Source organism: Enhydra lutris, unplaced genomic scaffold (assembly GCF_002288905.1).
Source record: "Enhydra lutris kenyoni isolate GAN:26980312 unplaced genomic scaffold, ASM228890v2 scaffoldscaffold11, whole genome shotgun sequence".
Lineage (NCBI taxonomy): Eukaryota > Metazoa > Chordata > Mammalia > Carnivora > Mustelidae > Enhydra > Enhydra lutris.
The window spans coordinates 18,594,541-18,621,327 of NW_019154095.1; the positions used below are offsets into that span (position 1 = coordinate 18,594,541).

The 26,787-nt window shown below is 47.2% G+C and overlaps 1 protein-coding gene across 2 annotated transcripts in view; it reads left to right on the forward strand.

The window, feature by feature from the left end:
- The first annotated feature begins 392 nt into the window (after positions 1-392).
- LOC111144507 (malignant fibrous histiocytoma amplified sequence 1) overlaps positions 393-26,787 on the forward strand; it is a 96,397-nt gene continuing 70,002 nt past the window's right edge. For both annotated transcript variants that reach the window (XM_022498820.1, XM_022498821.1), the window contains exon 1: positions 393-3,460. In XM_022498820.1, coding sequence (XP_022354528.1) covers positions 463-3,460 — 2,998 coding nt within the window. In that variant the 5' untranslated portion in view covers positions 393-462. The remainder of the gene's footprint in view (positions 3,461-26,787) is intronic.

The window sequence follows — 26,787 nt, forward strand, 5'->3', positions numbered from 1 at the left end:
CCTCCTCCCGGGGCTCACGGAGGCGACGAGGGTGCCGGCCGCGGGGCCGCGGCGGCGAGGGTAGCGGGGCCGGAGTGGGCACCGAGGCGCCGCCGCAAGGCGGGGAGAGCGGGAGGAGGAGCCGCAGGCATCCTCCGCGGCGCGGCGGGCGGCGGCCCTGCTGCCGCCCCGGCGCGCCCATGGCCCGGGAGCAAGGAGAATGCGAGCTGCACTGCCCGCCGGCCGCCGCCGCCGCCTCCCCCCGCGCCGCGCGCCCGGCGCCCCCCGGAGCTGCTCGCGTCGCCGCCGCCCCCCAGCTGCGGGCGCCCGGCCGCTGGCTGCGCTAGGACCCCCGGCCGCCGCTCGCCGAGGGCCGGTGCGGAGAGAGGAGCGAGAGGGCCCGGGAGCCTGGCGCCCGGCTGGGCGCAGCGCGGCATGTAGCTGCGGGCGCCCGCGTGAGGCTGCCGGCCCGGGGCCCCTGCCATGGCTGCGAAGGACAGCGGGAACCTGAAGACGGTGAGGTTGTGGCGGGACGCCGCCCTGCGCGCCAGGAAGCTGCGGAGCAACCTGCGCCAGCTCACCCTCAGCGCGGCCGGGGGCTGCCCGGGGGCGGGCGCCGAGCAGCTCGACTCCCCCGACGCCCCCCAGCTCGTGCTGCCGGCCAACATCGGGGACATTGAGGTGCTGAACCTGGGCAACAACGGCCTGGAGGAGGTGCCCGACGGGCTGGGCTCGGCGCTGGGCAGCCTGCGCGTCCTGGTGCTGCGCAGAAACCGCTTCGCCCGGCTGCCCCCGGCCGTGGCCGAGCTGGGCCACCACCTCACCGAGCTGGACGTGAGCCACAACCGGCTGACCGCCCTGGGCGCGGAGGTGGTGAGCGCCCTGCGGGAGCTGCGCAAGCTCAACCTCAGCCACAACCAGCTGCCCGCCCTGCCCGCCCAGCTGGGGGCCTTGGCCCACCTGGAGGAGCTGGATGTCAGCTTCAACCGGCTGGCACACCTGCCAGACTCCCTCTCCTGCCTCTTGCGCCTGCGCACCCTCGACGTGGACCACAACCAGCTCACGGCTTTCCCCCGGCAGCTGCTGCAGCTGGCGGCCCTGGAGGAGCTGGACGTGTCCAGCAACCGGCTGCGGGGCCTACCTGAGGATATCAGTGCCCTGCGCGCCCTCAAGATCCTCTGGCTGAGTGGGGCCGAGCTTGGCACCCTGCCCAGCGGCTTCTGCGAGCTGGCCGGCCTCGAGAGCCTCATGCTCGACAACAACGGGCTGCACGCTCTGCCCGCCCAGTTCAGCCGCCTGCAGCGGCTCAAAATGCTCAACCTCTCCTCCAACCTCTTCGAGGAGTTCCCTGCCGCGCTGCTGCCCCTGGCTGGGCTGGAGGAGCTCTACCTGAGCCGCAACCAGCTCACCGCCGTACCGTCGCTCATCTCGGGCCTGGGCCGGCTTCTCACCCTCTGGCTGGATCATAACCGGATCCGCTACCTGCCCGACTCCATTGTGGAACTGACGGGTCTGGAGGAGCTCGTGCTGCAAGGCAACCAGATCGCCGTGCTGCCGGACAACTTCGGCCAGCTCTCCAGGGTGGGCCTGTGGAAGATCAAGGACAACCCGCTGATCCAGCCCCCCTACGAGGTCTGCATGAAGGGGATCCCCTACATCGCAGCCTACCAGAAGGAGCTGGCGCACTCCCAGCCCGCCGTGCAGCCCCGCCTCAAGCTGCTCCTGATGGGCCACAAGGCCGCGGGGAAGACCTTGCTCCGTCACTGCCTCACCGAGGACAGAGTGGAGGGAAACCAGGGAGGAGGGGACAAGGAAAAGAGCTACCCCGCTGCGGCTCCTTCTGTAAGCAAAGGCATCGAGGTGACCAGCTGGACGGCGGATGCTTCCCGGGGGCTGCGGTTCATTGTGTATGACTTAGCGGGTGATGAAAGCTACGAGGTGATCCAGCCCTTCTTCCTCTCCCCGGGAGCCCTCTACGTGCTGGTGGTGAACCTGGCCACCTATGAGCCCCGCCGCTTTCCCGCCACCGTGGGTTCCTTCTTGCATCGGGTCGGGGCCCGGGTTCCCCATGCCGTGGTGTGCATCGTGGGCACGCACGCAGACTTGTGTGGGGAGCGGGAGTTGGAGGAGAAGTGCCTGGACATTCACCGCCAGATCGCCCTGCAGGAGAAGCACGACGCAGAGGGGCTGAGCCGGTTGGCCCAGGTGGTGGATGAGGCCCTGGCCCGGGACTTTGAGCTGCGCTCCGCCAGCCCCCATGCCGCCTACTACGGGGTTTCAGACAAGAACCTCCGGCGGCGCAAGGCCCACTTTCAGTACCTGCTCAACCACCGGCTGCAGATCCTGTCCCCGGTGTTGCCCGTCAGCTGCAGAGACCCTCGCCAGTTACGGCGCCTTCGGGACAAGCTGCTCTCGGTAGCTGAGCACAGGGAGATCTTCCCCAATTTACACAGAGTACTGCCTCGATCCTGGCAGGTGCTGGAGGAGCTGCATTTCCAGCCGCCCCAGGCACAGCGGCTGTGGCTCAGCTGGTGGGACTCGGCCCGCCTGGGCCTGCAGGCTGGTCTGACCGAGGACCGGCTGCAGAGTGCCCTTTCGTACCTGCACGAGAGCGGCAAGCTGCTCTACTTCGAGGACAGCCCAGCCCTCAAGGAGCACGTCTTCCACAACCTCACCCGCCTCATCGACATCCTCAATGTCTTTTTCCAGAGGGATCCCTCCTTGCTGCTGCACAAGTTGCTCCTGGGCACCAGCGGTGAGGGTGAGGGCGAGGGCGACAGCTCCCTGCTGATGGCAACGCCCACCCCGGGCCAGGAACTTTTGCGGGCCACCCAGCTGCACCATTACGTGGAGGGCTTTCTGCTTCACGGGCTCTTGCCAGCCCATGTCATTCGGTTGCTGCTGAAGCCTCACGTCCAGGCCCAGCAGGACTTGCAGTTGCTGTTGGAGCTGCTGGAGAAGATGGGACTCTGTTACTGCCTCAATAAGCCCAAAGGCAAGCCTCTGAATGGGTCCACGGCTTGGTACAAGTTCCCGTGCTATGTGCAGAACGAGGTACCCCATGCAGAGGCCTGGATTAACGGGACCAACCTGGCCGGGCAGTCTTTCGTGGCCGAGCAGTTGCAGATTGAATACAGTTTCCCCTTTACCTTTCCACCTGGCCTGTTTGCGCGCTACAGCGTCCAGATCAACAGCCACGTGGTGCACAGATCCGACGGGAAACTTCAGATCTTTGCGTATCGGGGGAAGGTTCCGGTGGTGGTCAGTTACAGACCGGCCAAGGGGCTCCTGCAGCCAGACACTCTGTCCATTGCCAGCCACGCGTCATTACCAAACATATGGACGGCATGGCAAGCCATAACCCCCTTGGTAGAGGAACTGAATGTCCTGCTTCAGGAATGGCCTGGACTGCACTATACCGTGCACATTCTCTGTTCTAAGTGCCTTAAGAGAGGGTCGCCCAATCCACACGCTTTCCCAGGTAAGTGGAGGGAGGGACGTGGCTCTTCTGTGGCAGTGGTTTAAGATGTGTTCTGTTTGTTTGTTTGTTTGTTTTTTGAAGGTTCTTGTGTTTCATTTATTTGATTATTTGTTTAACCTCACAGGTTCCCAGGGAAAGTTCTTTAAGGTAAATTCAAGGTGGGTGAGGGGATAAGCAAAAGACAGTACATACATGAGCATGATGAAGTAGTCCCCAGGATCACACTCTCCTAATAAAAAGACCCAGACTTCAAAAGTGGTGTCCGGTCCCACTTTTGGATTTTGGATCTCCTTTTCCCCATTGAGCCAACCTTTCATGGAAGGAATTTCAGCTGGTTGAACAGAAGATGGGTTGTGTCTGACATGAGCCTCATGCCGAGCCCTGAGGTACTGTGCCTCTTAGACACGTCTCCAAGGGGGGCTCTCGGCTTGAGACGTCATTGTCACCATCTTTTGTTTGGATTCAGTGTAATCGTAACGTAAAGATTATTGCTCATTTTTCTTAGGAAATTCTAGAGAAGAATGTTTTGTAACCAGGGTGAATGATGGATTAGGAAGGACCAGAATTTCAGTCTGAAATGCGTGACTAAGTGCTAAGATCACTGTTACCCAGCACACTGGCAGGCAGGGAGGATGGATTACTGAAATCTCTGAGGGGAGTTTTCTGGGTATTTCCTGCCAATTTCGTGCTCTATAGAGGTCTAAAGGTTTGCTTTTTTGCTAAGTGGTAGAGAGTGGAGCTCTTTGGTAATATTTGGTCGGAGATGGAAGGGACAAAAGGCTGACAAGAGGTGTGTGTGTGTGTGTGTGTGTGTGTGTGTGTGTGTGTGTTTTCCTTTTTCTCTTTTGGGGAATGTTTTGCTACAGACTTTTTTTCTGTTTTACTTTCTTAAACCATTATAGGTGAGTGGAAGAACTCCAGGACTTGTGGTCTGAGATTTTCGGAGCTTGGTTAATTGATACCCTGAGTCTTTAGTTGGGAATGTGTCCATTTTTCACACTGGAGCATTCTTTAAACAACTCTGATTTTGCGGGTATAGGCATCGTTAACAACATTCCAAGTGACCTGAGGACAAGCCCGCATGATAGCATCATAGCCAGTTTCTCCCCTCGGTTCCCACCCCCAGGGAGCAGAGCTGTGCTGAAATGCAAGATTGCAGGCCACTCAGATCTTTGTCCTAGTCTGAATGCAACTCGTAATAGTATCAGGAAGCAACTGGACACCCGCATTTCCAAGGGTAACATCTTCCTGTTGCCCTAGATCTAGACGGGGTTTAATTCTCCAGCTTGAAAAAAAGCCACCTTATTCAGTTACCAGTCCATTGAGCTGTCCTTTGTGAGTGATTATCTGGTATCTTGTCATTGTCCCTGACACATAGACTCTTTAGTCTGTCTTATATTTGCCTTTGTACCTTACTCACAAAAGCAAATACTTCTTTATTGTGTTCCTAGATTGAATAAAGTGGTGAAGAGTTACATAGTCACAGAGTTGCTTAGTGAAGGAGCTACCTAAAGCTGATTCCTAATCTAAAGATGGAGCATTAATAAATCTGCTATTATCAACAAAGGGAAAGACCCAGATTATTGGACAAGTGACGATCTGTGTAGGGGTATTCCAGGAACTTTGAGGAGTAAACCATGAGGCCGGATTTTTTTTCCCCCCTAAACTCATCTCTTTATTTTTCGTTTTTAACAGTCATGAGTTCCACCAACAAGCATGTGTCATGCTATGGACCCTGAGAGCCCATTATCTTGCTATTGTTTTGCCTGTTTGCCTTTCAAAGGAGGCACACCTGGTTTACAATCTAGGCTATAAGGAAAGGATGATTTTTCTCAATGTAAAAAAAAAAAACATAAATGGTTGAAAATTATTGAATTATCTTGTCTATTAAGTAAGAATAAGTCATTAGGTGTTTTGGTAACAAAGATTGTGCGTTTCTGTCTTATTTGTGTTTGGAGAACTAAGTTATCTTTTTTTGCTTTGTTTAGGATTATATTTCTTTGAAAAGTAGCAAAGGGCACAGAGTAGTGCAAAAAAGATGATTATGGTACATTCATGACATTAAGAAGACAGGGAGGTAGCTGTATGTTGACAGATGTTAACTAGACTTAGCATCGCAGTCATTTTGCGATATACACAGATCCTTACGTTATTTATCTGAAACTAATATTATATGTTAAATACACCTCAATTTTAAAAAATGAGTAACAGAAGATGGGAAAAAAACACATTTTCCTCTTTCCGATTATTCTGTAACAGCCATCATTTGATAGTATTTATCACAATTCTGAACAACTTGGGAAAAGCTAAAATAATAAACTAGAAGGCAATGTACAAACAGAATTATAATGTTGAGTGTTCTGTTAGTTAGGGCATCCATGTAAAAATATGTTTGAGTCCCTAAGTCATTAAAATATATTTTCAGTCAGCAGAAACCTTTGAATTTATTGGTAGACTTTTTGTCTTTTTAAGAGGTCATTTTGTATTTTAGAGACATTGAAACAATTTGTTACTTAGTTTTACATTCAATTACAGTATCAAGTTCCTTTGTAACTATTTTTTTTTCTAAAGATTTTATTTAGTTATTTGACAGACAGAGATCACAAGTAGGCAGAGAGGCAGGCAGAGAGAGAGAGAGGAAGGGAAGCAGGCACCCCGCTGAGCAGAGAGCCCGATGTGGGGCTCGACCCCAGGACCCTGAGACCATGACCCGAGCGGAAGGCAGAGGCTTAACCCACTGAGCCACCCAGGCGCCCCGTAAACTATTTTTTTAAAGATTTTATTTATTTGTTTGAGAGAGAGAGCACATGCCCACAGGGGGAGGGACAGAGGGAAAGGGACAAGCAGACTCCCTGATGAGAGAGTTCCCAATGTGGAACTCGATCCCAGGACCCAGAGGTCATGACCTGAGCTGAAGTCCAGTGCTGAACTGACTGAGCCACCCAGGTCCCCCTCCCCTGTAAACTCAATAATTTTAGATATGATGGCATAAAATCAAAGGAGAATGTTTTGTGGACCATTTATTTTTTTTGTGTGTGGCAATTTTAAGTTATTAGTTTTTAAAATAGGTGCCTTTTCATAGAAATGACTTGAGCAGACAACTGTCAGAGAAATTTGAGACCCATTAGAATAAAGTTTACTGGTGGAAAAATTCATTTATTTTTTCCCAGTGGTGAAAAAGTGGATTTTTAATTTTTTCAACTTTAAGACATTAAAATAAGAATAAATAGCAAATTACTGTCTCTCTTGATTTTATACAGAAGAAATGGAAAGTTGCATTACTATCTTTTAAAGGTGTTTTAGGGGGTGGGAGGGTGAAGAGCCTGATTGGTCCTGTTCAGCCTTGAAAGGACACTATCCTTTCTGGCCTAAGCTGTGCTCATGTATTTGGCTTAGAGAGACATAATGCTGGATTTCTCTTTCTTGATTTCGGTTTACAATGTGATGTTTTGGAAACTCCTCAGCCAATGACCACTCGGTTTTAAAAGTTCTAGTGAGAGGCGCCTTCGGCTCAGGTGATGATCCCAGGGTCCTGGGATGGAGCCCCTGAGTCAGGCTCCCTGCTCAGCGGGGAGTCTGCTTCTCCCTCTCCCTCTGCCCCTCCCACCCCGCTCTTGCTCTTTCTTGTCTCTCAAATAAATAGGTAAGTAAATAAATAAATAAATAATCTTTAAAAAAAAAAAAAGTTCTAGTGAAAAAAGATCTCCTCATGTTGTTAGAGAGATGACCTCCTTATCTGGTTTAAGCCGAAAGGGTCGTGTGACAGAGATGCTTTTGGAAACTTGGAAGAGGTTAGAGTGTCGGTGTGTGTTTGCCTACTTTCTCCAGGTACAGACCTCCTGTCAGCTTCTGCCAGCCAGGTGTTCTCCTCGGTACTTGGTAGAGTACGTTTCTTTCAGTGGCGTATTTATTTATGCTTTTGTTCTTTTCTGCCAATCGGGCATCTAGAGCAGGAGAGCTGAATACCCCTGAGGTTGCATGATGTGTGGCATACTGAGTCCGATGTGGAAGCTAGGATATAGGTCCTAGCAAGACGCCTGTCCTTCAAAAATTCCATTCAAAGGGTGGAACGGAGGAGGGGTGTGTGTGTGTGTGTGTGTGTGTGTGTGTGTGTGTGTGTTTAAGATTTTATTTGTTTATTTGACAGACAGAGATCACAAGTAGGCAGAGAGGCAGGCAGAAAGAGAGGAGGAAGCAGGCTTCCCGCTGAGCAGAGAGCCCAATGCAGGGCTCGATCCAAGGACCTGGGATCATGACCTGAGCTGAAGGCAGAGGCTTTAACCCACTGAGCCACCCAGGTGCCCCGAGGAGGTGTGTTTTTCAATTGGAAGAGTGGGTCTTAGTGAGTTGAACTTGGCTTGTATGTGATTTTCCACTAAATATCCTACTCTCCAAATCTTTAAAGGTCATTTTTAGGAATAATTAGGAAAAGCCACCCAAAGCAGTAGACAGATACTTAGCATACGGTTGCCATTATATTTGGTCTCTTTCCTTCACTCCTTGACTCGGAGTCTTTCCCCGTCTCCTGAGTGCCTTTCGCCCTTGTTCCATTTCTTGTACACTGTATACCTCTGAGGTATTCAGCATCCTTGCCTTGCTCTGTTGGGGGTTCTGGATGTTACACTATCTCTTTGATTAGGTTGTTCACTGGCTTCCTTGGAGCAGGAGGCCTGCCTGAGGCTTTGTGGCTTTTGTAAGAGCTCAGATGTTTGCTGAATGATTGTTTGGTCTTTTGTGAGAAATACCTTTTTTTTTTTCCTTTGTTATTCACATACTCTGTCAAATTCCCAGGTGGCCCAGTAGTGATCATCTCGCTTTGTCCTGTGTCCCAACTTCCCTCTTCCACCCCACAAATGTCCCTCTGGTGTGCCCATTGTGTGTGTATTACTGGCCTTTCCTTTGAATGGGCTCTTCATTTTGACCACTGAAGCAAAGGAGAATTCTTGCCTTATTATAGCTCTGTTTTAGAGTTACTGGAATTTGAGCATGACCTAGTTGTTTGGTTTGAATTAGTCATTGTTTTTAATTTCACAAAGGTTATTAAGTATCTTTTTTGGTTTAGCTTTATTAACACGGATGCTTCTTGGCTTTTATTTTGTGAACAGTCCTCTTTGAACTCTCGCGGGCTTTGTTTCATATAAAAATCAAAACCTTAATCATGCACTGGGAGTAAGAACTATGGTGCAAAATAGAATTCAAAGACTTGAAAAGCCTTTGGAGTATTTAAATTATTTTAAGTATTAGGTTCCTCTTCTTTAAACTCTCTAGTAGAATCTCAAGCCCATCTCTGCACAAGGAGTTTAGAATTTCCTTCAAGAAAGTAGTTCCTATTCGTCAGCCCGTGTTTCACGTCATGTTCTGATCCCTGCTCACCCTATCCCCCGTGAACCTCACTTGTTTTTGTTCTTAATCACTTACTTCACTTTACCACCTAAAATGTTGTTTGGGGGATTAGGTGAGAAAATGTGTTGAGGAAAAGTGGTTTTCTGTGTCTTGGAAGAAGTGAGACGGGGGCTGGCCCTTCTCTACAATATAGGAGAGGGGTGCAGGCTGCTATTGGGGTGAACATTTCTGGATGCTTCCTCCATTCACCCATGAACTTCCTTCTCTCCATGGGAGCCTGTTTTTTGGGGGGGGGCGGGGAGGGGTGCTTCTTTAGATGAAGGACATGGTCATCCATCGTGGACAGTCCTTTTAAAAAAAAAATGCAGGGCAGGTGCGGACCTCCTCTCTTGGGCTCACTCTCCTGCAGCCCTGCACACCTGTGCCCTGGGGTGGAGAGAAGAGTTCTTTGTGTTTCCGGGCTCCGTGGAAAGGGCACTGGGTTGGGTCTGCTTGGTTCAACCGCTCTGATTACAAAACCAGGGGCTGGGTGGCCATTAGACTTACAGTCCTCTGGGGGCTGGCTACCTTTGCATTAGTGGGTTAGGAGGACAGGGCCCCATTCTGACCCACATTCCCCAGTTCTGTTCTAGCATTAAAGAAGCTGCCCTCTGATCCCCGATTGGCTTCTCATGTCTGCACAGCTGTAGCACTCAGAGCCATCTACAGGCATCTTAGACCACCACAGAGCATGTGTAGTGACATTTTCCACAAAGACTGTCCCATGTAAGGTATGGCAGTATGACTCTGTGGTTACATCCTTCCTCCGTGGTTACATCCTTCCTCCGAGTCCTGACATTCCCTGTGATAGCCCAGTACTCCTGGGCAGTGCCTGGCACAGGGTTGAGAAGCTTGGATGGGGGAAGGGGGTGGGCTCAGTAGAGATTGGTTATTTTTAAAGAACTCAAGAAATTCTGGTGTTTTTAATTGATTCCTTGGCAAAGCGCTTTTTTGGGTTGTTTATAAGGTTCTTTACCTTAAAGTGTGTATTTTAAGGTAAACTTATGTAATTTGCTCATGTGATTTTCCTGGTACCTCTATTCCTGCCTCCTCTATGGGTCTCCTAGCTCCAACAGACATGGCAGAGGGGTGGGCAAAGGAGCAGCTGGCTGGGAGGTCGAGGTGAATGAAGGGGCAGGAGCTGCTGTCAAAAAGCCCTCTTCCCCTGATCTCACATTTGCTCTCCTCCAGGAGTCAGTCAGTGAGCTCTGCCACCGCCCTGCAGGCCCCCCACTACTCCATAGCTTTCTCCCCAACCCTCCTTGACTCTGTCCCGCAGAGAGACCGAGTGTAGGTGAGGAGAGTGAAGGGGTGCTGGTGGTGGTCCTGGGGAGAGGCTCTCCCTGGTTTGTACCAGCTATTCTCCTCCTCCCCCATGCTGTCACTTTCCAGAAGCTCCGCACGGAGTTGGGGTTGCAGGTTGGAGTTCATGGAAGCCGGGAGGAGTTGCAGGCTGTCACGAATGCAGACGCGTGTCCTGCATGTGCCCTAGGTGACAGAGAACAGCCCCCAGACACCACGGCCAGCCGGCCTGACTTCTTTGCGGAGAGGCAGGAGGAACATTTTTTAGTTATTTTTATTTTTGGCACTGGAGGCTTGAAGACATTTTCTCATTTTTCCTTTCTTAGCACGATCTCTTAGCTGACCATTCTGGCGCTTGGTTTCTTAAGGAGTGAATTAGTGAAAAGCCATCAACAGACTTTTTTTCTCTTTAGCCTGGTCATTTGGAGAAGGTGAAGAACACGGAACGAGGAGGAAAGCAGGAGTTGGGGAGAAGGAGCAGGAGGGAGGGCCCGGGACACTGCTGGGCACTGGCCGTGGCTTCCAGAGGGCCTGGTAGGCCTGGAGGCTGTTCCACTCCCTTCAGGAAGGAACTGCTTTCTCTAGACAGCAGCCCCGGGCACCCGGGCTGTTCCAGCTCTTTCCGTTGCTTTTGCAGCTCTGTGCACAAGGGCAGTTGGGAGAAGCACAAGGAGGAGAGGAAAGCTGGGGTTGTCAGACGGCTCTTTGGAGGTTCTTGTTTCCTGTGGGTCATTCTGCCTTTTGAGTGGCATGGCTTACTGCTCCTTTCTCCTCCTCTAACTCCTCCTCCTTTTTTATTTTTTAAATTTTTAAAATTATTTATTTATTTATTTAAGAAAGAGAGCACAAAGAGGGTGAGAGGCAGACAGAGGGAGAAGTAGATTCCCCGCTGAGCAAGGAGCCCGATGTGGGACTCGATCCCAGGACCCTGAGATCATGACCCGAGCTGAAGGCAGCTGCTTAACCACCTGAGCCACCCAGACGTCCCAACCCTCCTCCTTTTTAAAATCAATATCCATATAACAGGAAATTAACTCTTTTTAAATAAACAACTCCTTTTTTTCCCAAGATTTTTATCAATTTTTTGTCACACAGAGAGAGAGAGCGAGCCCATAAGCAGGGGGAGCGGCAGGCTGAGGGAGAACCAGGCTCCCCACTGAGCAGGGAGCCCTATGATGTGATGTGGGACCCGATCCCAGGACTCTGGGATAATGACCAGAGCCGAAGGCAGACGCTTAACCCACTGAGCTGCCCAGGTGCCCCTAAGTAAACAATTCCATGGCATTTTGTGCACTCATTGTCAGGGCCCCCACACCTCAAGTCAAGTGCATCTTGAGGGAAGGAGCAGGGGAGGCTGCTGGCTTCCTTTCTGGGGCAAATGGACTGGAAAAGTCTCTCACCAGGCTCTTTGTGGCGACTTTCCTTCAGAAGCATGACTTGAGAAGAGTAGGGCTTTTTATGCTGGGCCTTGAGATGCCATGTTGTTGAACATCTTTTAATATGGCCGCAGTGACCATCCTCTTACTCAGTGTCGATGAGAGGATAGAGAGAAGCTCATGGGCCCTCTGGTCTGTTCTGTGGCATTTGTGATTTAATGCGGGGGCTGACTGTGAAGAACACATAGAAGAGAAGCACATATAAATACTGTGTAATCACTTTTCTTCTTCTGTGCAGTGCTGTTTTTCTTCTCTCTCTTTTTTTTTTAAGATTTTACTTTTATTTATTTGACAGACAGAGATCACAAGTAGGCAGAGAGACAGGCAGAGAGAGGAAGGGAAGCAGGCTTCCTGCTGAGCAGAGAGCCTGACGTGGGGCTCGATCCCAGGACCATGGGATCATGACCTGAGCCAAAGGCAGAGGCTTTAACCCACTGAGCCACCCAGGCGCCTCTCCTTTTTTTTTTTTTTTTTTTAATTTTATTTATTTATTTGAAAGAGAGAGCAGAGAGACATGAGTAGAGGGAAAGGGCAGAGGGAAAGGGAGAAGCAGACTCCCTGCTGAGCTGGGAGCCTGATGCAGGGATCAGTCCCAGGATCCTGGGATCATGACCTGAGCCAAAGGCAGACACTTAACCAACTGAGCCACCCAGGTGCCCCGCAGTGCTGTTTTCCTACAAAAATGTTGAGTAGAGCTCTGAAACGATTGACAAGACCATAGGCAGGAGAGTTAAGGGGATGGACTTGCATTGAAACAAAATTAGGTTATTACCAGATTAGACAGACAAATGTACCATAAGTTTATTAGCCGGATTCTGTCATTAATCACTTGGAATGCCTGCTGTATGCAGAAGTCTGTACTAAACTAGGAGTTGGAGGAGAATAAAATAAAAAAAGATATATGGTCTAGGGAGCTGAATTGGGATTTGGGTTGATTTAATTTTTGATTTTTATATATAGGGAATCTGACTACATATGGAGAAATTCATTTGCAGGTTTGAATCATTACTCAAAAAGAAAACCTGGCTTTTGATTTTTCCTGAAAAAAAAAATGTGATTGTACTGAGAAAAGTCAGCTACTACTTTGAATTTGCTTGATGTAGAGGAGTAGGTGCAAAGTGGTGCCCAAGCCATCCTCTTCCGTTAATTTTCAGTCTGGATCATTTGTTTGCAAGAAATCTCAGGCAGATCTTGGAGAGAAATCTTGAAGAAAATGCACTGGAGGTGAGGCTTTCTAAAAACTTTGAAAACAAATCCGCTTTTTTGAGGAGGAAAGTGCCTTCTGCTCAGGAGCCTTTATGTTTCTTAGAACCCTTTATGGGTTTGCTTCCTCCTGAGAGGGATTGAAGTGATCAGTCATTTCTGACACCAAAGATTTATGAACACCTCGTCCAAAGACAGTACAAATTAAATTGGATGCTGTTATAATTAAAAAATATATGGTTGCTGCTTAGAGGTTTCTTTGTTGAAGGAAGCGTTGCGGAGGTGGCGTTCTGTTATTAGCATGTTAAATGTTGAGAGAATTAAAGAGTTAATTTTCTTAGATCCTCCCCACCCTGAAAATGAGGAGTTTGTCTTAGTATGGCATCACAGTAGTCGTGAATTTGAGTGTCCCAGAACAAGCCTCTTTCTTGACTTTCTTTTTTTTTCCTTCCTTTTTTTTTTTGAAAAGAGAGTTTAAAAAAAAAGAAATAGGGAGAGAAAATAATAAAATCAGGAAAAAAAAAAGGTATTTTCCCACAAACTGTTGTTTGACTTAGCAACTTTTTTGTTGTTTCAGTACGGTTTTTATTTTTCATGCCATAAAGGCTGTGATTGTATTAATCATCACGCCAGGCTTTCTAAAGGTGTAGGCCTGGGAAGACTCTGGGAGTCAGGAACCCTGTTGAGTTCTCACCGTGGTGGAGAGAACGTGCTAAGTGCTTCTTAGCGATGATCTCATTTAATCCTCCCAGCAATGCTGGAGAGGTATTATCACTGTCCTCGTGTGCAGGTGGAGAAACTGAGCTTTAGAAAGTTAAGGGACTGCCCCTGAGTGACAGCACCCTGGGATTGCAGCCCTGACCCTCTGCTCCTACCCACTGTCCTGCTCTGTCCCTGCTTCCTACATGTGCGGACTCCCTCCATGTTCGTTTTGTAGCACTGAATGCTGGGCCTGGAGGGTCTGCTAATGCAGGGGACCCACCCACTTGGAGATCAGCAAGGTCCCAGTCAGGTGCTGGGGGGGAATGGGGTCTCAGAGAGGTTCCTGGAAGGACCACGGTGCAGCAGAGCATTAAAGGGTGATTTCCAGTTAACCACCTGAAGGAGGTGGGGAGGATATTTCAAATTAAAGTGGGATTTAAAAAGTTAGGGTTGGAGAGTGATTCAGCTGGTTCAGTGGGCCATGCCTGGGGGTGGGCGTGTGCATGAAAGCATTAAGCAATCGTATTAAGAAAGAGGCTTCTTCATTTATGTTACACTTATGACCTGGTAAAAGTGCCAGGGATCACTGCCGACCCATACCCTAGAGTTGGAAGCATCATCCTGGTCCGTTCCTGTTCCATCCGGCCGCGCTGTGTTGAGACCACAGAAGAGATTTATGGCTCTGAGAACGGAAGGGCAGTTTCCAGTGATTTGCTCAGACTTATAATCAAGTTGTTGCCAGGCGGACAGAACACCTGCCCCGTAGATCCATGTCTAAACCTGCCACCGGCCACTTTCTCCATGTCTGAGAGCCGGGAGAAAGGCGAGTTGGTTATTCTAACAGCCGGATGGCCACATGCCTCCGTAATCCCTGGGAATGTATCCGAGAACATCGATTTTCCTTCCTCTAAATCCTACCATAACAGATCTTGCAAATAGAGCCGAGTTTGGATGTAACACAATTAGCATTTGATTGTGGACTAAATCTCAGTGTCTTATCTTTGTGCTTTTTGTGACACTGACCGAAAAAGCTTTTTTTTTTTTTTAATTAATTTTGCAGTAATGGGATGCCATATTTCAAGCGTCTCATGCGTTCTGTTGCCGCTGCCCACACTCTGACAGGCTTGCGCACATTGTTAGTTACAGTGTTCTACGTCCTCTTTCCTTGCCTCTTCGTTGATCAAAGTTACATTGTCACTGAAATCCTAGGAAGTGCACGATATTTTAACTGTTTATTTTCTATTTTGTTCAGATTTCCTTTCTATTTGGAGTTGGTTGAAACATGTGGAATTTCGTGGGGCGTTTTAAAACGGCAACAGTACAATATGGTGGTCAGCAGGGGCTCCGGAGTGGAGGGCTGGGCTGGGTTCCCTGTTCCCCCTGCTCGTTAGCGGTGTGACTTGGGGCATCATAATAGTTTCTGTGTCACAGGGGGGTCCCAAGGCCTGGGTTCGTATGTGTGAAATGCTTAGAACAATGCTTGACATATTGCAGGAGCTCAGTAGATGTTAGGAAGATTTCAGAAAGCACAAGTGTAAACATACACTTGAAATCTGATAAGCTTATGGGTAAAATTCCCCTTTTTTTGTGGAAGGAGTGTAAGTACAGTGTGATCCCTAGTCATAAACACCTTAGGCTCTTTTGAAAGTGCTTTTTTCCCCCTTTATTAAAATATACATAAATTTGAAGGGTAAAGGGAAAAAAAATTACTCATGACTGGTAACTAATGTCATTAATTAACACAAATTACTCAATTTTTTTTCAGTTTTTTCCCCTTTAATCTTTTTTTTTTTAAAGCATTCTTTTTTTTTTTTTTAATTTTTTTTTTTTATTTATTTGTCAGAGAGGGAGAGAGAGCGAGCACAGGCAGACAGAGGCAGAGGGAGAAGCAGGCTCCCCACCAAGCAAGGAGCCCGATGTGGGACTCGATCCCAGGACGCTGGGATCATGACCTGAGCTGAAGGCAGCTGCTTTAACTAACTGAGCCACCCAGGCGTCCCTCTCCTTTAATCTTAAATTTATTAAAATAAGTAGCTGTGATTCCACCGTATAAATAATTAAAATAGTTTTTTAACCTAAGTGGGCTATCATGAATACAGTTTCATGTTATTGGTATCTACACATAATTATAAATATTCACATAACAATACATCAAGGGGATTTTTACCTTTATTTATTTTACCATTGGACTCTTAAGTTGTTTCAGGTTTTCGTTGTTATGTGTAATTCTCTGATGGCTGTATTTCTTTATAAAAGCTCTTGCTTATCGGGGCGCCTGGGTGGCTCAGTGGGTTAGGCCGCTGCCTTCGGCTCAGGTCATGATCTCAGGGTCCTGGGATCAAGTCCCACATCGGGCTCTCTGCTCAGCGGGGAGCCTGCTTCCCTCTCTCTCTCTGCCTGCCTCTCTGTCTACTTGTGATCTCTCTCAGATAAATAAGTGAAATCTTAAAAAAAAAAAAAAAAAGCTCTTGCTTGTTTGTTATTAATCCCCAAAGTGTTATTTGCACTAATCCCCAGAATGGAATCATTGGGTCAAAGGCAAGAATGTCTGGGGGCCTGGGTGGCTCAGTGGATAAAGCCTCTGCCTTCGGCTCAGGTCATGGTCTCAGGGTCCTGGGATCAAGCCCCGCATTGGGCTCTCTGTTGAGCAGGGAGCCTGCTTCTCCCCGACTGCCTGCGTCTCTGCCTACTTGTGATCTCTCTCTCTCTCTCTCTCTCTCTCTCTGTGTCAAATAAATAAATAAAACCTTAAAAAAAAAAAACAAAACAGTTGTTTGTTCAAAGGCAAGGATGTCTACAGTCCAGTAGGCTCATGTCTCCACTGCTCTCCATGATGGGTCCCAATTCATATTCTTATCTGTTGAGGACACCGGATTGATTTCACTGTACTTCCTTAGTATTGGGTATCATCTCAAAAATGCACTAACATTTGATGGAAAACAATATTTCACTGATGATTAAAACTTTTAATTAATGAATGTGAATGTTTTCCTCTATGAGTGTTGTCCGGTTTTGTTGCTTCTTTTGTGAATTGCTTAATATCTTTTGGCATCATCTTCATGGTACTTTTCTTTTTTCTGTTTTTTTAATCACAGTGATTTCTTATCTCTTAAAACCACAGACTTCAATTTATATTAACTTTTTGCCAGTATTCCAGATAATAACCTTTTGTCTCTCACATATAAGGTATTTATTTTCTAGTGTGCTTCCCCTTTCAAAGTTAAAAAAGTTTTGATGTCTTGATGTTTTAAATTTTATTCAATATAAAATGTTGATCATTTCCCCATGATTAAATGAAATACCATTGTTATTTTTCTAAATTCAGAGAAGTAACAGAAGGACTCACAGGGAATCATAATCTCTCCACCCATACAACCTCTACCAATAATTAAAAAAAACTAATATTTGTATGTGGATGGTATGTTCAAAAGCAAAAATCCCATCTCTCATAATGCTCACCCTGAGTTTTCTTTCTCCTCTGTAAAATGTTTCTTGTGATTTCTTCCAAGAAAGCATGTATTTGCCTATATTTTAAACTGAAAGAGATAATGCTACACTAACAGTTTTGCACCTTACATTTGGCCACTTAAAAATATATTTTGGAGGGGTGCCCGGGTGGCTCAGTGGGTTGGGCCTCTGCCTTTGGCTCAAGTCATGATCTTCGGGTCCTGGGATTGAGCCCTGCATTGGGCTCTCTGCTCAGTGGGGAGTCTACTTCCCCTCCTCTCTCTACTTGTCTCTCTGCATGCTTGTGATCTCTCTCTCTGTGTCAAATAAATAAATAGGATCTTAAAAAAAAAAAAATATATATATATATATATGGGAGATGCTCTCATATGAGTAGTTACAGACGTATGTCTGTATTTCAGCTATATTCTGCCAATGGCAGTCCTGTTTGGTTGGTCATATACTGAAAAACCTTTGATTCTCTCAAGGTTGTTTTATAAACTTTACAGTAAATAAATTCTCCAGTTTCCAGAATTTTGAGAAATACTCAATTTTTTAAAAAGATTTATTTATTTATTTAAGAGCGAGAGCAGGGGGAGGGTCAGAGGGAGAGAGAAAGAATCCTCAAGCAGACTCACCCCTGAGCGCAGAGGCCATTGCGGGCCCCTATCCCAGGACCTTGAGATCATGACCTGAGCTGAAACCATGAGTCCAATGCTGGACTCATATTTATTATGTGACAGAGGGAGCCACGTGGGTGCCCCAAGAAATACTCAATTTTATTTCCTTTGGGGTTAGTAACACAGTTTCGTGCTTAGAACAGTGTAGAGATACAATTAGAAAAAGGCAAATATATGAGTCAAAAAGGTGGGACTTAAAAAGGGGCCTGGGAGTTCTGAAAGTTTAACTTTGTGATTTAAAATAAGGGCAATCTTTTAAATTGGCTTTTGTGATGCCTGTTGGAATACCATTGTTTTCAGCATGATTATGCATTTCACACCCTAATTCATCCATTTTGTTATTTTTTTTTAAGATTTTATTTTTTTAAGTCATCTCTCCACATAACATAGCTCAGACTTACACCTGCAAGATCAAGAGTCACGTGATCTACCACCTGGGCCAGCCAGGTGCCCCTCATTCATCCATTTTAACGTGATGTCATGTTTAGACAGCAATACCGACAAACCTTGCATATCTGCAAATAAATATGCCACGGGTCAGAATAAGACAGTGACAATAAGAATAATGCTGTGTCCGTGTGAGCAATTAAAAAAAATTGATAATGATTAATAATCTCATTAATCCAAAACATTGCTCCTCCTTTTACCCCAGCTGTCACCTAAAGAAAAATCTGCCTGTGCCAGTGGGACAATCTTCATTTCTGTCCCATAACCTTGTCCTAGCGTTCCATAATGTATTTTCTAGACCTCAGCTTGGTTGTAATGCACAGGAGATGTGCCCTGGGTGTTTTATTCTGGTACCAGTAAGGGTTCAGAAATTAAGAGATAATCTGAGCTGTTGGCTCTTCTGTGTGTGTAGTGAATAAAGGATGGGTCCAGCCCAGCACACTAAAATGTCTGACCTGTAAAAATAGGAAAGAGTTCAATCCTGTTAGAGTTGCTTTTGTGTTCATTATTATTATTTTTTTAAGATTTGGTTTTTTATTTTGGAGGGGGAAGAACAGAGGGAGAGGGAAAGAATCTCCAGCAGGCTCCCCACTGAGCACAGAACTGGATGCTGGGCTCTGATCTCAAGACCCTGAGATCACGATCTGAGCCGAAATCAAGAATCAGAGGCTTAACCGACTGAGCCATCAAGGTATCTGGTGTGTTTAAAAGATACTTAATTGATGGGACACCTGGATTGTTTAGTGTGTTAAGCCTCTGCCTTTGGCTCAGGGCTTAGGTCATTATCTCAGGGTCCTGGGATCGAGCCCCGAATCCGAATCCAGCTCTCTGCTCAGTGGGGAGCCTGCTTCCTGCCCACCTCCCTACGCCCACCTCTGCCTGCTTCTCTGCCTACTTGTGATCTCTCTCTGTCAAATAAGTAAATAAAATCTTTAAAAAATTGAAAAGATACTTAATTGTGTATTTTGTTTAATGCTAACAAAATTTCCATTTTCTTAGAGAAAGATTTTTTAAAAAAGATTTTATTTATGTGACAGAGAGAGACAGTGCAAAAGCAGGGTGAGTGGCGGGCAGAGAGAAAGGGAGAAGCAGACTCCCTGCTAAGCAGGGAGCCTGGTTCGGGACTTGATCCCCGGACCCTGGAATCTTAACTTGAACCGAAGGCAGACGCTTCACCGACTGAGCCACCCAGGCGCCCCTAGAGAAAGATTTTTTAACAGGGCTCCTTGAAAGGTTTGGTCTTTAAAATTCGCCATCTCATATTAAATGTCCAAATCAACGCAGGCGGTTGAGGAAAAGAGTATGCCACATTTTCTGAATATGTTATTAAATATATATATATTCGTTGGGATACTCTTGTCCTACCTTGGCTGCACATTGGCCTGGCATTGCTGTGGTGCTCTTCATTAGGGGGGCTCATTGCTCATGAATTGCATAGGGAAGAACTAAAAAGATAGGAATTTTCCAGAAGATCACTGTAATGCTCCAACAGCTCATGGGTCTGCTGAGAGCTGGGCCATTTTGTGCCCAGGGCACGGTAACAAGAAAAAAAAAATGGGATGCAAAGCCCGTGTAAGGATGCATCTGTCCCTGTTTCTGATATTGCTAACCCCAGCTGGCGGGTTTGCGGCCCAGCCCTCTCCAGATTAGGGCAGGTGTTCTTTTGAGGTTATTTCTTTTATTAAGCCTCTGCGACTATGTATGCCTTTTCCCTTCCCGGAGAAAAACATATGCATGCCGTCTGGTTACTATGTAACCTAGTGTGCATTCTCCCTGATTACTACATTGTTTCCATCTCTTTTTTCCTTGGCATAGAGAAAGGGAAAATTTGCTTGTTTTCTGCTTGGTCATTTCAGGAATTTGCCTTGGAGGCTGTGGGGCCGGGCTTTGCTGCAGGCGGACAGAGTTGATCAGATCTTTTAGCCTGCTGCTATTTCTTGAAACCCGTTCTGGCCTCTGAGCCTTGTCCGTGTGACTTAGGGCAGCATTGCAAGCTTACCCAAAGAGCAGAGAGGGCTGCTCCCACTGAGCCAAAGGGACAAACAAAAAAACCAAACAACAACCAGGTGCCTGTTGCCAGTCCAGAGAAACTGCTGGATACTTGGCCCCAGGTAGTCCCCACACAGATTGGAATACTCAGGCCATCCCTATTCACCGTCTGTAAATCTTCTGCTTTATTGTGCCCTTTGTGATTCAAGACACGGTTATTCATGGGGGGATTTCCATTGAAATCAGAGCCCACTGTGAACCCGGGGCAGGAATCAGGAATTAGAATGACACGTGTTGTCCTTTGTTAGAAAAGAACGCTGGTTCTTCAGTTGCAGACAAATATTTGCTTTTGAAGAATCTGGTGGTGTGTAGGTGGCTTTGTTCACACCCAGGCAGAAACCCCCACGCTCCCTCGCCCTGCAAGGGGGCAGGCGCACGCGTCGCGCAGATAATAGTACGATGCTACTGAAAGTCGGAACAGCTTCTCACTCCTTTCACTCCCCCCTTCTCCTCCAGGGAATCCTGTTTCCAGAATGGGACAGGTCTTCACCCCGAGGAGTGTGCATAGTGTCCTGGGGTGGGTGACCCAGAACAAGCGTCCCGTTAACTCCAGGTGGAGATGAGCATGGCCTTGTCTCTTTCTTGCCCTATGCTAAGGCTGCATCAGAGAGAGAGAGAGAGAGGCCTTACATCTTTTATCTTTCAAAGCCAGTGGATTAAGGAGCAGAGAAGCCCGCACCTCTGGGGAACTTGCCCTGAGCCTCAGTTTCTCCATGGGAACCTGAGGAGAAATCATTCTAACCTTTCCCTAGCACTTGTTCCTGCTCACACAGCCTCCCTAGATGTTGTGGGGATTAAACGAATTAACGGGTGCCCGGTATCCATTTATCCATACAGTAAGTGCTTAATACATGTTGGCTCATGAGCCCTGTTTGTGGGTGAGGAACACTGAGGTGTAGGTTGGCTGAGTAACTTAGCCAGGTGACAGACTAGGTCCCAAGGCCCAGGATCCCCTCGTCCGGAGCATATGCCCTCTGTCACCCCGCCCGTACTGCCTTTCGGGAAAATGCTAGCTTCCCCCCCTCAGGCATGGGTGGTTGGTTGAATGAAACTCGGAGTAACTGTGGGGAAAGCAGGAGCCTTCCACCTGTCTTGCTGGCCCGGAAGCTGGCTGTCTGCAGTGGCGCCTCGGGGAGGCGACAGGGAGTCAGCGGTGAAGAAGGCCCAGATCCCAGGAAGCTGCAGTGCCGGCTGGCGGGCGAAGCTAGCCATTAAGGAACATTTGAACATTCGTAGTGACGTGCAGAAAGGGCCGAGATGAGCCCGTCTGGGGGCGGGGGCAGGAGGGGGCTGAGGCGGGGACCTGTCTGGAGGCAGGTGGGTGGGGTTGGATGCCTGAGGACAGATCTCCGCTGAGCAGAGGTGGTGCCTGGGGACTTGCTGCCACCACCAGGGCCACCGAAGTGTCACAGACACTGCAGCCCGGGTTGGGGGGAGAAGGTGGGACAGATTATCGGGAGTCCGCTCTGTTCACTGCACAGTGCCCATGCCTGTCTATCCGATTAGCTAAGATTCTTGGCACAATTCTTGGCAGCTAAATAAATAAATAATAAAGCTGAAATATTTTAATTTGATTTGATTATCCCCCACCTCTTCCCCCAGGGTGAGAGGGAAATCCTGAAGGGCCAAGTGGCCCTTTTGTAAGACAGGTCAGGGCATCAGGGAAGATGGCTTGGATGGAGGGAATAAGAAAGGAGTGGGGTTGGGGGGAGGTGGTCTGAGGTCAGTCCCACACAGTAAGCAATTCAGGTCTTGGGGAGCGAGGGCAGACGGTGTGGGGAACTGTCCAGGATGTTAACGACTAGAGTCCTAGCCCTCTCTGCCCGGTCTGAGGGCTCAGGTAGGTCAAATAACCTTCCTGGGCTTCCGTTTCCTGTCTGTGAGGTGCACAGACTCTCTCCTTGATCTGGGGGGATGGGCTGGGGTGAACTGCTTGTGAAACACAGAGCTAAGTGATCAGAGAAGATGAGCTTCAACAGGACCGATGCGTGTTGCTTGCTCACTGAATTGGTTTATGAGGGTTGCTAACCCACCCTCCTGTGATGGATACCACGTGATTCCTAGAAGAACTTACAGTCTTTGGTTGGTCAGTAACGACATTTGCAGAAAAATAAAGTTCCCCATTTGTTCATGACTTTGGAGAGGTCTTGTAGAAATCAGAGACTTTATGAATATCTAGCAACCTTTCACCACTTTAAACTATGGCGAGGATAAATGATTCTGATGGCCGCTTCCTCTGCTTCATGAATTATGTATGCAGCGAGCCCTGGAGTTCTTGATGGCTGTGCAGGACGAATCATCTTTTGTTCTAGCTTATTTTCAGTGGTGGTGCTTGCAAAAGAAGAGGTCAAAGCAGATGCATTACGGAGATCTGTTTGGTGCAGGATGATTGCCTTTTGCCATCCTCTTCTGTTAGTTGCTTTTGTTTGTGCTTTATTTACTCTCTATGGACTGGGTCTGCACTAGGGTGGGATGTGGGGGGAGTGGGAGGGGAAGCCTCCCACCCCCCATGTTGACAGCTGTAGGTTGGCTCATGGCAGAGCTTAGCATGGGCACACGTCTTCTCGGCTCTCTGGGCTTCTAAAGCAGATCTCTTCTCTCCCCGACCTCTCCTTCCTCCTTGCTGTGCCCTCTTCCAGTTTGTCAGGACAGTGAGTCCCACCAAGATCTTCATGCTCTGTGTAAGAGCAGGTTGGACCTTAACTACTGTGGAACCCAAGAATAAATAAAATAAAGTGGAATAAATTATGAAGAACACACCCAGGATCTGTTCTCCCACTAATTTGCTCTAGACTCTTGCAAGTAGAGAGGATTTAAAACCATGAAACACAGCAGAGAATTAGGCTGTACCTATTCTCCTCTCCCACCCCTCCCCCCAGCAAAGATTTCTTCCGGGATCTGAGAAAGGTATCAAAGGTACTGTTTAAATTTCACGCGGAAGTGATGATGACTAAAAGCAGAAGCCTGTTGTAACATTGCTTATTTTAGTCATTCACAACTTCTTTCTGTAGTGAAAGCGGCTCCCTACTTTACGAGGGGGAGCCTCCCAAACGCAGGTGTCACACCTGGCTCACCTGGAGCTAATTAGAAAAGGCCTGCCCTTGTATTTCATGGTGTGTTGGTGAGCTGTCTCCTCTTCCCTAAGATGATCACTCGTGGGGATGATCCAAGGCAAACATCTGAATCCTTGGGAGGGGCTCCACATCGAAGCAAGCTTGAGGCCAGTGGCCACCCCTTGAAGTTCACGTCTACTGAGGACTGATTCCGCTGTGCTAGTCGGTTTAGTTTACTGTCAATTGAAAAATGTTGCGGCTGGTAATCTCCGTGGTTAATTATGGTTCTACCTCATACTAAAGTAAAAAAAATCCAAGAAAAATCATTTTTTTAAAAGATTTTGTATATTTCTTTAGCAGAGAGAGAGAGAGAGAGCGAGCGAGCGCACAAGCAGGGGAAGCAGCAGGCAGAAGGAGAGGAAGAGGCAGACTTCCTGCTGAGCAGGGAACGCAATGTGGGGCTCAATCCCAGGACCCCAGGATCATGACCTGAGCTGAGGACGGACGCTTAGCCCACTGAGCCACCCAGACACCCCTCCAAGAAAAATCATTTAACTCTGTTCGTCAACATTATTAACCCAAATCTACAACGCTGTGTTCATGCAATATAGAGAAATGAGATAACATCTACCGTTAACGTGTAGGTAGACATTTGTCAGGATATTCGTTCGCTTAACCCTGCATTCACTCCGGAGAAATTCACTGTGGCCTTCCCGCAGTGTATGGGCACTGGAAGGATCTAGTAGGAAGCCTGCTAAGAGACGTTCTTCAGGACCTTGCCCTGGAAAGGGAGATGAGGCTCTAGTACAACTCGGGTAGATTCTAGAGTGAATCTAGACAAAGGGCCCTGGGAATCCAGAGGAGAAAGAGACTCTTTCCAGCTGAGCGGGTCATGGAGAAACTAGAATTCCACTTAGTGGTGAGAAAGGTGTGTTGTGAATAAAGAAGTTACATGTGGTCTTTTTTCTTCTAGAGAGATCAGCAGATCCGTGGGCTTTAACTCATAATTTTTGAATGACTGTTAGCTCATTCTCATTGAATCATAGTTTGCCTTGCTTTTAAAATCCTGGGGTTAAATTAATAATGCGGGAGGAGAAACATTGGTTATTTAAACATTTTTTTCTATGTGATACATGTAAGGTACATATGTACCTCCTTTTATTTTTATGCTATTTTAGGAACCTCTGAGTTTGGTTTGTTTTTGTTTTTGCTGTCGTAGGAACAGCTAAAGGCATACTTCCAGTAGTGTGAGATTAATTTTTAATTTGTGCCATAATAATGTAACAAAGCTGATATGGTGAAGAATTTAGTTGGGTCTACCTAAACTATTAACCATTATGATTTTAATAAAACCATTGCCTTTGTTTAATTGCATTCTCTGCCAGTAGTCTTGAAGAGCTACATCTATCTGCTTTATTATCGTATTTCCTTCAATCTGAAGTCCTGTTTTGTTTCCCTTTCTCTCTTATACTAATGCCTCTTAGCAATGAAAGCAGTGTGACTATGATGTGTAGCTGAACTGTATACTAAAAAGAGTCCTCTCTGGCTCAGTGTCACCTTCTAAATTTTTAGTTATTTGCAGATGATGTGATTCTACTTTAAAAATGGTCTCGTGTCAGATAAATAGCTCCCTGTTCTCTACAGAAGACTAATTATGCAAGTAAACTCATATCAAATTTCACAATCATGAAGTTCTGTCCTCTGCAGAAGACAAATGAAGCAGTTATGGTGTGTGAGACCATGTAGGAGATTAGAGGAGAATCAGTGGCCCCTTTGTATCACCAGTCCTTCCTACCAGTTCTCAGAGTGATCTTTACTAGGTAACCGTACATAGATTCCTCTTCTAAATCCCCATTTGTAACACTGGAGTTCTACCTTCTGCAAAAACAGTGGTCAGTTAGAGCGCTTGGGCAGGTAAAGTGGCTAGGTCAGTGCAGGTAAGTGCAGGTAAAGAGGCCAGTACTCAGTGTGTGATCTTTCCCCAGATTGCCCAGCCAAGTCTTAAGAGACCCAGGCGTGGAGCCTCGTTGTCATCCATCACCTCCTTTTGACATTGTTTTGGGGCTTTTGTGTGCCTCATTATCAGGGCAGCATCCGGAGCAAAGTGAGCGAGGAGCAGGTGTGGATGGAGGACCTCTGTTCTGTCGTGGGAAGAATTCCTGTCCTCGTGCTTCTGTCTTCCCGAGTGAAATGATAGGACACCAACCGTTACACAAACCGGGCTTCTGACCTTTTTTTTTTTTTTAGATTTTATTTATTTATTTGACAGAGAGAGAGATCACAAGTAGGCTAGAGAGGCAGGCAGAGAGAGAGGGAGCAGCAGGCTTCCCGCTGAGCAGGGAGCCTGATGCGGGGCTCAATCCCAGGACCCTGGGATCATGACCTGAGCCGAAGGCAGAGGCTTAACCCACTGAGCCACCCAGGTGCCCCGAGCTTCTGACCTTTTTGGACTCTGAAAGTTACATGCTTTTGAGATCCTGAACATCAGATTTGGGAACAAATAGGAGTGGGGCTAGGGGACTGTATGGTTTAATGTTGGCAAGTGGATTTTTGTAACATTCACCAGCAATTCCCGAGAAGCTGCGGGCCTCTCACCCTGAGTAGCCTGAGATTTGACAGTTGAGTGATAAAAAATTGTACTCGCCAGCCACGTTCTGAAATGAAGAGAAGTCATCCAGAGAGGAATGAAGGTCATGTGTCACGTGCTGTTTCTCAGCGTCACCCCTCAGCCTTTCCTGGGTTGGGTCTGGTGAGTTAGTGTGGCGCCTGACTTTGGGTAACTCATAATCTCCTTCTCTGTCTCCCTTCCCGCTGTGAACCGTCAGACCCAGGAGCATTCCAGCTTTTGCCTTTGGAGTTTTGTTTCTTAAACAAATGGAGCTAGTTTTTTATGAGGAAACAGCCTCCAATCTTCTCATTTTGAGGGTGAAACTTTTTTTTTTTAACCTTAGGTGGACCCCTCATTGATTAGTTTGGAAACTAGATATCCTTTTGTAGTAGCTGATCTGTGATTCATACATAAGCCAAAAGAAATCTCAAGTTATTTTTAGGATGAGAAAACTTCAGTGCTCTGTAATATAACTTCATATCTCACTTCCTACTTTTCTCTTTCTTTTCCTTCTTTCCTTCATTCCGTCTATCTACCTGCCTGTCTTTCTTTTTTTAAGCAGAACCTAAAGTGCACAGGTGAATTTAAAGGTAAAATGACTCACAGATCCTACAGGTTTTATCCTGGGATGCAGCAGGGAAAATTCGTTTTACATAAGAAAGTAAATAAATTGCAAAACCATCTGGTAAAAAGCTGGTATACATCACAGGAAGGGAAGAACTAATTTCATGCTTATCGTGCTTCTTATGAGGTAATGTAAAAATACATCTGAGTATTTTAGGGAAAAGAGATTTGGAAGTGATTTACCAAACCAGTTATTTCAATGGTTCCGCATTTTTGCCCTGCCCGGAACATATCAAAGTTAACATGAGAGTATTTAGGGTATGAACTTGGCCCGAGGGACATTAAATATATTTTTACTTGGCAATTTTTAATATGAAGACTTGTATCTAATGTGAGTGGAGGAGGGGAGCAGCATTGGCGGAGTGGGGTCAGGGCCATTGTGTTGCGCAACTTC